General features: G+C 45.6%; 1 protein-coding gene across 3 annotated transcripts; it reads left to right on the top strand.

Moving 5' to 3' along the window:
• Window positions 1–5,355: 5,355 nt before the first annotated feature.
• LOC121964715 (cortexin-3-like) lies at window positions 5,356–10,478 on the top strand. 3 transcript variants are annotated; one of them, XM_088084854.1, is made up of 3 exons: window positions 5,428–6,979; window positions 8,683–8,822; window positions 9,014–10,478. In XM_088084854.1, exon 3 carries the CDS (start codon window positions 9,091–9,093, stop codon window positions 9,340–9,342), a length of 252 nt encoding a protein of 83 aa, XP_087940980.1. In that variant the 5' UTR covers window positions 5,428–6,979; window positions 8,683–8,822; window positions 9,014–9,090; the 3' UTR covers window positions 9,343–10,478. The 3 variants fall into 3 exon arrangements, 2 of the variants coding, with proteins under 2 accessions (XP_087940980.1, XP_042370847.1); XR_006107396.2 differs by lacking the exon at window positions 9,014–10,478 and having other exon boundaries at window positions 5,356–6,979; window positions 8,683–8,817; XM_042514913.2 differs by lacking the exon at window positions 8,683–8,822 and having other exon boundaries at window positions 5,433–6,979.

A 10,478-nucleotide genomic window follows, 5' to 3' on the forward strand; every position in this document is an offset into this window, starting at 1 on the left:
TTCGTCTTCATGTTGGAGTCCAGTCAGGGCGCGGGACACGTCCTGTCACGGATCAAACCTGTGACGTCTCCAGTGTGTCTCTGCTTGGATGTCTCAGCAGCTGACGGGACGTCCCTCACAGAGATTTTAGGAGCTGAAAGCCTCAAAATGTCATAGAGTCTGAAAGGACAAACGGCCTTGACGTGTTTAAGCCGCGCCGCAGCGTCCTCTGTGGAGACATTAGGACGTGTTTTGAGCGTCCATCGTCTGATTTTCACGTTTGGCGCTGCAGAGTGAAGCCGGCGCTCAGACACTCGGTGGATTTATTAGTCGTCTTTTAAACACAGTGTGAAAATTAAAGTTCAGTCTTCTAAAAGTGCATCTGAAAAACTAAAACAAGACAAGGTTCGTTTCAGTCGTCTGCTTCACTCTGATTTAATTTAATCCAGTTAATAATTAATTTATTTTGATTAATTTATCCAAACACCTCACAGCGTTGATGCTCAACGCCTTTATCAGAATTTCACACTAAAACTCGCAGCAAGACAACAAGGAAACATGTCAGAGACGGACAGTTTTTGTTTGATTGAATCACAGGTTACATTATGATTTAATAAATGACTGAAATATTCAATGGACTTAAATCTTTAAAAACAAAAACAAACTGTCCCATTTTACCTGAACGTGTCATCGCGGTGAGTTCACGGTTCTCAGCTTGTTTGAAGGTTCAACGTTTCTAAATTATTTTATTTAACAACATATTTTCTCTGCAGCAACAGAGAGAAGAAAGAAACAGAGAAGCAGAAGGAGGGAAACAGGCTGCGAACACGGAGAATAAATCATTTCTGATGTTAATAAAAATATTTAATTCATGAAAGAATGGCAACGAAACCTGACCTTTGACCTCTGAAGCTGCAAGTTGAGCAAATTCTGAATGCCTCTGCAAAGTTCGTTTTACCGTATACCTGAAATGTGCCGCCACCACACGAGCACACGCAACATTCAGTCAGAGGAGCCCAGAGAGCTTTAACATGTTAAACCACAGCAGATCATCTGACCGCGACTCAGACGAGTCCCACACACACGACACAGAAATAACACAAAATAACACAACACACACACATCTGCAGAAATAACACAACACACACATCTGCAGAAATAACACAACAACAACAACACAGAAATAACACAAAATAACACAACACACATCTGCAGAAATAACACAACACACACATCTGCAGAAATAACACAACAACACACACACGCACATCTGCAGAAATAACACAACACGCACATCTGCAGAAATAACACAACACACATATCTGCAGAAATAACACAACAACAACACAGAAATAACACAAAATAACACAACACACATCTGCAGAAATAACACAAAATAACACAGCAACACACGTCTGCAGAAATAACACAAAATAACACAACACACACACATCTGCAGAAATAACACAACACACACAAAATCTGCTTAAATAACACATCTACAGAAATAACACAAAAAGCACACACAACACAAAAATAACAAAAGATAACACAAAACACACACATCTGCAGAAATAACACAAAATAACAGCAATACAGAAATAACACAGAAACACACACATCTGCAGAAAAAACAAAGTAACACAACAACACACACACATCTGTATAAATTAAAAACTAACGACAACTGAAAACATTCACGCTGAGCGTTTTGGATTTGATGATTTGATCACATTTCCTGTCGTCATGTTTAACTGTGAATATGTTCTCTGCTGCTGCTACATTTCTGACCACCAGAGGGCAGCGTGTGTGTGTGCGTGTGTGTGTGTGTGTGTGTGTGTGTGTGTGTGTGAGAGGGGTGGTGAGGATATGGAGACACTATGCAACTGTCCCTGAAAACTCTGACACGACACTTTTTCTCTTTGACATGCACAGCTTTGTCTCAGGAGCAAGCTGTCCCTCTGTCCCTCTGTCCCTCAGGAGAAAGCGGTCCCTCTGTCCCTCTGTCCCTCAGCAGCAAGCTGTTCCTCTGTCCACACACGTCACACATGTCATACACCTGTCACACCTGGCACACGTCACACACACCTATCACACACCAGTCACACACACACGTCACACCTGTTACACACCAGTCACACCTGTCACATACCCGTCACACCTGTCACACCTGTCACATACCTGTCACACCTGTCACACCTGTCACATACCCGTCACACCTGTCACACCAGTCACACCTGTCACATACCCGTCACACCTGTCACACCAGTCATACCTGTCACACCTGTCACACCTGTCACATACCCGTCACACCTGTCACACCTGTCACACCTGTCACATACCCGTCACACCTGTCACACCAGTCACACCTGTCACATACCCGTCACACCTGTCACATACCTGTCACACCTGTCACACCTGTCACATACCCGTCACACCTGTCACACCAGTCACACCAGTCACACCTGTCACATACCCGTCACACCTGTCACATACCTGTCACACCCGTCACACCTTTCACATACCCGTCACACCTGTCACACCAGTCACACCTGTCACATACCCGTCACACCTGTCACACCTGGCAGACGTCACACACACCTGTCACACACCAGTCACATACACCTGTCAAACCTGTCACACACCTGTCACACACACCTGTCAAACCTGTCACACACCTGTCAAACCTGTCACACACCTGTCACACACCTGTCACACCTGTCAAACCTGTCACGTCACACACACGTCACACACCTGAGGACTGGGCCTCTGTACACGGGGCGCCGCTCCAGCAGCGTTTTCAGTAGATTCTTTAACCGTAGTGTGACCCAGCAGCTGTTTTCACAGCGTCAGTTGTCCTCCAGAGCGGCGTTCCTGAACCAGCTGTTCTGGTTTTTGCAGAGATGCTCTGCCTTCAAGACTGAGTGCTTTTTTAGTACAAAATCAACAGAAATGTCCGGGGACGACTGTGGTAACAAAACCTGGTATTTTAAGGAGAAACGTGAATTTGGTAACCATGACAAAGAAGAGACGTGAGAAAGTAGAGACAGAGCTTGGAAGCTGAAATGCTTCAGCCTTCAGCCTCAGGTGAAAGGACACCTGATCTGATCTGTCTCTGCAGAAAGATCAACATTTACAGGTACTCCGTCCTTTGACTTTTACCACCATAATGTTTGTTATTACAGAACTGAAGATTTTAACAAGTTCAGTAACTTGACCTTTGACCTCCGCTGAGACCTGAAAGAGTTTGAGACGCTTGATGACATCAGCAGATATCAAACGTATATTTTAGATTTTTCCCGACAGAGTGAAGCTGAAGAAAATATGAACCCTCAGTGAGAGGACGGTTTTATTCTGCAAAATGAACGAGTGAGTGAGTGAATGAATGAATAAATGAATGAGTGAGTTGTTGTGGTCTGATATTTGGCTGTGTTTTTGTTATGCGGGTGTCTGACTTTCCTCTCCCTGTCTTGCAGAGGGAGCACCGAGGGGCGGGGCGATCTCCTGGAGCACGGGGCGCCCGGCACACCTGCAGCTTGTTCTGCCTAAATTGGCTGGCTTTATAATCCACGCTCCCTTTGTCTCCTGTGCCGGATGGTTCCCCTGTGTTTCAGCGTCTCGCTCGTGCTTCCTGCGATCTCCTGCCTCTTGCCTCGTGTTACGCTCCTGCCTTTTGTTAGTGTTCGTAAGTTTTGGGTGCCTCGTCACCATTTACTTTGTTGTTTCTAGATCTGCTGTTTATCCCATCTCGATGGTGAGTTTTAGTTTACCTTTTTGTTGTTACTTTTCCCTTCGGGTGATTCTCTGTTGATACTTTTCTCGTTTTTTTGTTTCTGTGTACCGCCTCCGGATTTGTAATAAAAGACTTTTTTGTTGATACTCTGCAGCTGGGTCCTGGCGTTTGTGACTGACCATAACATGAGTGAATGAGTGAGTGAATGAATGAATGAATGGACGAGTGAATGAGTGAATGAGTGAGTGAGTGAATGAATGAATGAGTGAGTGAGTGAGTGAGTGAGTGAGTGAGTGAGTGAGTGAGTGAGTGAGTGAGTGAATAAACAAGTGAATGAGTGAATGAATGAGTGAGTGAGTGAGTGAGTGAGTGAGTGAGTGAGTGAGTGAATAAACAAGTGAATGAGTGAATGAGTGAATGAATGAATGAATGAATGAGTGAGTGAGTGAGTGAGTGAATGAACGAGTGAATGAGTGAGTGAGTGAGTGAATGAATGAATGAATAAATGAGTGAGTGAGTGAGTGAGTGAGTGAGTGAATGAGTGAGTGAGTGAGTGAATGAACGAGTGAATGAGTGAGTGAGTGAGTGAATGAATAAGTGAATGAGTGAATGAATGAATGAATGAATGAGTGAGTGAGTGAGTGAGTGAGTGAGTGAATGAACGAGTGAATGAGTGAGTGAGTGAGTGAATGAATGAATGAATGAATGAGTGAGTGAGTGAGTGAGTGAGTGAGTGAGTGAGTGAATGAGTGAGTGAGTGAGTGAATGAACGAGTGAATGAGTGAATGAGTGAGTGAGTGAGTGAATGAATAAATGAATGAGTGAATGAATGAATGAATGAATAAATGAATGAGTGAGTGAATGAATGAGTGAATGAATGAATGAATGAATGAATAAATGAATGAGTGAGTGAATGAGTGAGTGAGTGAGTGAGTGAATGAATGAATGAATGAATGAGTGAGTGAATGAATGAATGAATAAATGAATGAGTGAGTGAATGAATGAATGAATGGACGAGTGAATGAGTGAGTGAGTGAGTGAGTGAATGAATGAATGGATGAGTGAATGAGTGAGTGAGTGAGTGAGTGAATGAATGAGTGAGTGAGTGAATGAATGAATGGACGAGTGAATGAGTGAATGAGTGAATGAGTGAGTGAGTGAGTGAGTGAGTGAATGAATGAGTGAGTGAGTGAGTGAATGAACGAGTGAATGAGTGAATGAGTGAGTGAGTGAGTGAATGAATGAATGAATAAATGAGTGAGTGAGTGAGTGAGTGAATGAGTGAATGAATGAGTGAGTGAGTGAGTGAATGAATGAGTGAGTGAGTGAGTGAGTGATTGAATGAATGAGTGAATGAGTGAGTGAGTGAGTGAGTGAATGAATGAATGGATGAACAAATGAGTGAGTGAGTGAGTGAGTGAATGAGTGAATGAATGAGTGAGTGAGTGAATGAGTGAGTGAGTGAGTGAATGAACGAGTGAATGAGTGAGTGAGTGAGTGAGTGAGTGAGTGAGTGAATGAATGAATTAATAAATGAGTGAGTGAGTGAGTGAGTGAGTGAATGAGTGAATGAATAAATGAGTGAGTGAGTGAATGAGTGAATGAATGAGTGAGTGAGTGAATGAGTGAGTGAGTGAGTGAATGAACGAGTGAATGAGTGAATGAGTGAGTGAGTGAGTGAATGAATAAATGAATGAGTGAATGAATGAATGAATGAATAAATGAATGAGTGAGTGAATGAATGAATGAATGAATGAATGAATAAATGAATGAATGAGTGAATGAATGAATGAATGAATGAATAAATGAATGAGTGAGTGAATGAGTGAGTGAGTGAGTGAGTGAGTGAGTGAATGAGTGAGCGGGAAAACTCGATGCTACGATTTCATTAATCGGCCAAACGAGAAAAAAAACGACTGACGAGACGTTTGAGGATTTCATGTTTGTGATTCTGAAACCTTTATCAGACACCCTCCACCTGAAGCATTGCCATGGCAACAGGTTGCCAGGAGTACCACTCCATCCCCGTCTCCTCCTGTCTCCTGCTACCTAATGCCTCCTGTCTCCTCTTTCCTCCTTTCTTCTGCCTTTTCCTGCCTCATGTCTCGTGTCTCCTTCTGCCTCCTGTCCTCTGCCTCATCCTGTCTCCTCCTGCCTCCTGTCTCCTGCCTCCTCCTGTCTCATGTCTCCTGCCTCTTCCTGTCTCCTCCTGCCTCCTCTTGCCTCCTTTCTTCTGCCTTTTCCTGCCTCATGTCTCGTGTCTCCTTCTGCCTCCTGTCCTCTGCCTCATCCTGTCTCCTCCTGCCTCCTGTCTCCTGCCTCCTCCTGTCTCATGTCTCCTGCCTCTTCCTGTCTCCTCCTGCCTCCTCTTGCCTCCTCTTGCCTCCTGTCTCATGTCTCCTGCCTCTTCCTGTCTCCTCCTGCCTCCTCCTGCCTCCTCTTGCCTCCTGTCTCATGTCTCCTGCCTCTTCCTGTCCCCTCCTGCCTCCTCCTGCCTCCTCTTGCCTCCTGGCTCCTGTCTCCTGCCTCCTCCTGCGTCCCCCTGCCTAATCCTGTCTCATCCTGTGTACTGCCTCCTCCTGTCTCCTTCTGTCTCCTGTCACGCCCTGCCCCCTCCTGCACCTTCCTGTCTACTGCCTCCTCCTGCCTCCAGTCTACTGCCTCCTCCTGTCTCCTTCTGTCTTCTGCCTCGTCCTGCCTCCTTCTGTCTCCCCCTTGTCCTGCCTCCTCCTGTCTCTTGCCTTGTCCTGTCTCCTCTTGTCTCCTCCTGCCTTCTGTCTCCTCTTGTCACCTCCTGCCTTCTGCCTCCTGTCCCTTGTCTCCTGTCTCCTCCTGCCTCATTTTTTCTGCCTCCTCCTCCTCCTGTCCCTTCCTGTCTATGGCCTCCTCCTGTCTCCTTCTGTCTCCTGCCTCGTCCTGTCTCCTCTTGTCACCTCCTGCCTCCTGCACCTTCCTATCTACTGCCTCCTCCTGTCTCCTCCTTTCTTCTGCCTCCTCCTCCGCCTCCTCCTTCTGTGTGTCGGTGGAGATGCGCGGCGCGTCAGGAGGATTAGAAAAACACGCGCAGGCAGCGGAGCAGCGGAGGCTGAGGAGGAGGTGATCGGGCTCACAGACAGACCCGCAGACAGACCCGCAGACAGACTCAGCCCTCAGACCAGATTCAGCAGATTCGGTGGATCCGGTGTGAACACAGAACCGTCGGGTTTGTCGGGATGGAGAGCTGCTGCCGCCGGTGAGGGAGGCTCCGGAGCTCCGCGAGAACAACAGGTTAGTGTTTACAGCCTCGCTCCCGCCACCTGCACGAGCTGATCACGGAGCAGCTCCTTCCGGAGCGCGTGCAGCTGCCGTAGCGCTCGCCTCCTCTCACCGGTCATTTCTACCTGAATGTGACCGTGAAGGTGTGATGGCTACAGACTGATACTCTCCGTTTGACGCGTCCACGTGTCCGCATGCATGAGGCTGCTGACCCGGCTCCCCGCGGCGTGAACACGCTCTGTGTGCTGCGGCTTCGGGTGTGTCTCTCTGTCTGTCCGTCTGTCTGTCTCTCTGTCCGTCCGTCTGTCTGTCGCTGCTCGCCCTATGTTTGGATGATTTGCAGCAGAAAATGTGTCTCTGTGAGGATTCATTTTCTCCGCCGCTCTCTGCTGCACTGATTCATTTATTACAGACATGTCTGTGCGTTTATTAACCCTGTGACAGCTCAGAACATTTGTTTCATTTCTTTCAAAAATAAGGAGAGAAGGCAACGAGCAACTTATCAAGACATGGCCCAAAAATCAGCCAGAAATGACTGAAGAGTTACAAGAAAATTAACTTTAAAAAAAAAAAGAAATAAAATAAATAAAAGCAAGACAAGAGAGTCAAAAACAAACAAGAAAATGATCCAAAAGCTCCTGAACATTAAAAAAGTCCAACATTTTTTTCTGTAACATAATTTTTAAAGATATAATTATACTGATTAGAAATGTAGTTTTCTGGACATTTTCCCCTAGGTTTTTTTTTAAGTTTTAATTTTCTCATAATTTTCTACTAAAACAAGTTACTTAATGTTCTTGTCATCTTGACTAATTTCTTGCAGTTTTCCCTTTTTTTTTTCTTCCTTTTTTGGGTTCTAATTGCAGCAGTTTAGTGATAGAGAGGTGAAACCCGACCCCACAGTGTTCCTAAAAACACTGAAAGGTGTGCGAATAATCTAAGTCAGAATAAAGACTAATAAACTGTTAAAAAATTAATCTTTTTATTTAACTCTTTAACAGCTGGATCGACACCAGTTTTCCTGTGCTGCGTTCAGGCGCCTTGCATTTCAATCCCTGAAACTGGAGAACTGTTGGTCAAGTTACTTTGACAAATTGTAAAATGTGTAAAATGTGACAAGGTTATGACCTGAAAATACGCTGGAGGGGATTATTAGATATCATCTTAAAAAAACGGAATGAAAGAACAGGGGAGAATGTCCAGAACTACTACTAAACTAGATCTATAATTCTTATATATTTCAATTATGTTACAGTTGGGGGGTTTTTTTCTATTTCTTATGGTTATTTTCTTTCTTTCTTTCTTTCTTTCTTTCTTTCTTTCTTTCTTTCTTATTTTTTTAGCTTAATTTCAGGTAATTTTCTTGTATCTTTTTACAAATTTCTTGCTTATTTTTGGGCCATTTCTTGTTGAGTTGCTCATCATCTTCTCCCTATGTTTTTGAAAGAAGGTTTTAAAGGGTTACAACATTTAACCTGTTTAACCAGGTAAATCCTGCTCAGATCAGTCAGCTCTTTCTTATGGAGGCCTGAGGAGGACGCAGCAGGGGAAAAGTTTCAAACAGCCGCAAGAAAAAAATAAGACAGAAAAACAGTCATGAGTTGAAATAATTAAACACTTCAATTCAAAAATCCACCAATTCATTAACCCTTTACTGCCAACAGCTTCACTATCAGGCCGAGAGACAACAGAGTTTCTCCTGTGTGTTTTTACAGCTGAGGGGAAAAATCAGGCAAAACACAGAGACCTCAGAACCCCGGTCCGCCTCCAGTCCCAGTTCAGTGGAGCTCTGGTTCCAGTTCATAGAGGAGCAGAGAGCAGCTGTAGACGCAGAAGGATACCTAGAGTGTGACAGGTAGATGTTGATAGTCTACTGACAGAGCAGCAACATGTGATGACTTGTGACTTGTGAGCTGTGAACTGATCCAAGTCGCACTTCATTTTGTTTTTTTGTGTTTCTGTCTCTATGGTTACACGATGTTGACATGTTTCTTCCGTAGAGGACACTGTCCCCACATTAATCTGTCCTTCTGGTTTGTCCCACAGGTCCTGAGTCAGTTGAGTCCATCTTCACCTCCAAAGTCTTGACACCCATCAAAGAGCTGGAGCCGAGACGATCAAGCATGGACGTGCCCAGGATGGCCGAGGGCCTCTTCAGCAGCACGCTGTCCTCGTCAGGTGGCGGCCATCACGTGCCTTCCTACCTGACGCTGGAGCAAAAGGCCGCCTTCGTCTTTGTGCTGCTCCTCTTCATCTTCTTGGCCCTCCTCATCGTGCGCTGCTTCCGCATCCTGCTGGACCCGTACCGCAGCATGCCCTCGTCCAACTGGACAGACCACACCGAGAAGGACACGTTTGATTACCGCATTGTCTGAGGAGCTCGACGCTGCAGCTCTTTTGCACAAGGAAGGCAAGTAAAGGACCCGACGACGGCAGATTCACCAGGGAGACTTCAGGAAACTTTCTGAATGTTTGAGTGTAAAGAGCTTCGATGGCGGATTGTTGTCATAATGAGTCCAACAGCTTCTCCCTGCCAAACCTGAAACTTATAACTTTAACAAGACAAGCAGAACTATGCTGCCAAGACTAGAGCCAGTTAGGGTTTCCATCACTCCCAGTCCCTCCGAACACTTCCAGTTCCTCCTATCACCCCCTCCCAACACCCCCAGTCCCTTCCAGCACTCCCTCCCATCAGTTCCTGCCATCAATTCCTCCCATCAGTCCCTCCTAGTTGTCCCATTTCCCCCCATCAGTCCCAGTTTCTTCCATCAGACCCAGTTCCCCCCATCAGTCTTAGTTCCCCTCATTCCCCCATCAGTCCCAGTACCCTCCATTAGTCCCATTTCCCCCCATCAATCCCAGCTCCTCCCATCGGTCCCTGTTCCCCCCATCAATCCCAGCTCCTCCCATCAGTCCCTGTTCCCCCCATCAATCCCAGCTCCTCCCATCAGTCCCTGTTCCCCCCATCAATCCCAGCTCCTCCCATCAGTCCCTGTTCCCCCCATCAATCCCAGCTCCTCTCATCAGTCCCAGTCCTCCCATCAGTGGACTACCTCTTTCCTGGTCCATCTGTCACAGGGTCGATCTCTCTCTGAAGAAAACAGTGTTTACATGTTTTCATGTTTACGTCTGTAGATTTTTATTGATGAAGTAGACAATCAGTGTTTTAACAGTTAGTGAGTAGATGATGTTTTTGAGGTCTTTTATTATTTTGTCCTTCTTTGTGGACAGACAGGAGAGTCTCTGTCTTTAGTAATTTTGTCCTTTTTTGGACAGACAGGAGAGACTCTGTCTTTAGTTATTTTGTCCTTCTTTGTGGACAGACAGGAGAGACTCTGTCCGATGTGACTGAGGCGCTTTGATGCCTTACGTCTTTGTGAGATGTTGTTTGGTGTTTAATCGGAGGAGGAAAGAGTGTTTTCCCTTTAAAGAAGAAAGCGTTTTGACAGAAAGCTGCCAGTCCTGTGTGTGTCTGTCCTCTTGTGGTGTTGGACAAGCCTTCAGTGTCCAC

Source organism: Plectropomus leopardus, chromosome 11 (assembly GCF_026936395.1).
Source record: "Plectropomus leopardus strain MGB_pleo_1.0 chromosome 11, ASM2693639v1, whole genome shotgun sequence".
In the NCBI taxonomy this organism is placed as follows: Eukaryota; Metazoa; Chordata; class Actinopteri; order Perciformes; family Serranidae; genus Plectropomus; species Plectropomus leopardus.

What these genes read in the sequence shown, in the direction of transcription:
- LOC121964715 (XM_088084854.1), top strand. Translation starts at nt 9,091, where the DNA reads ATGGACGTGCCCAGGATGGCCGAGGGCCTCTTCAGCAGCACGCTGTCC.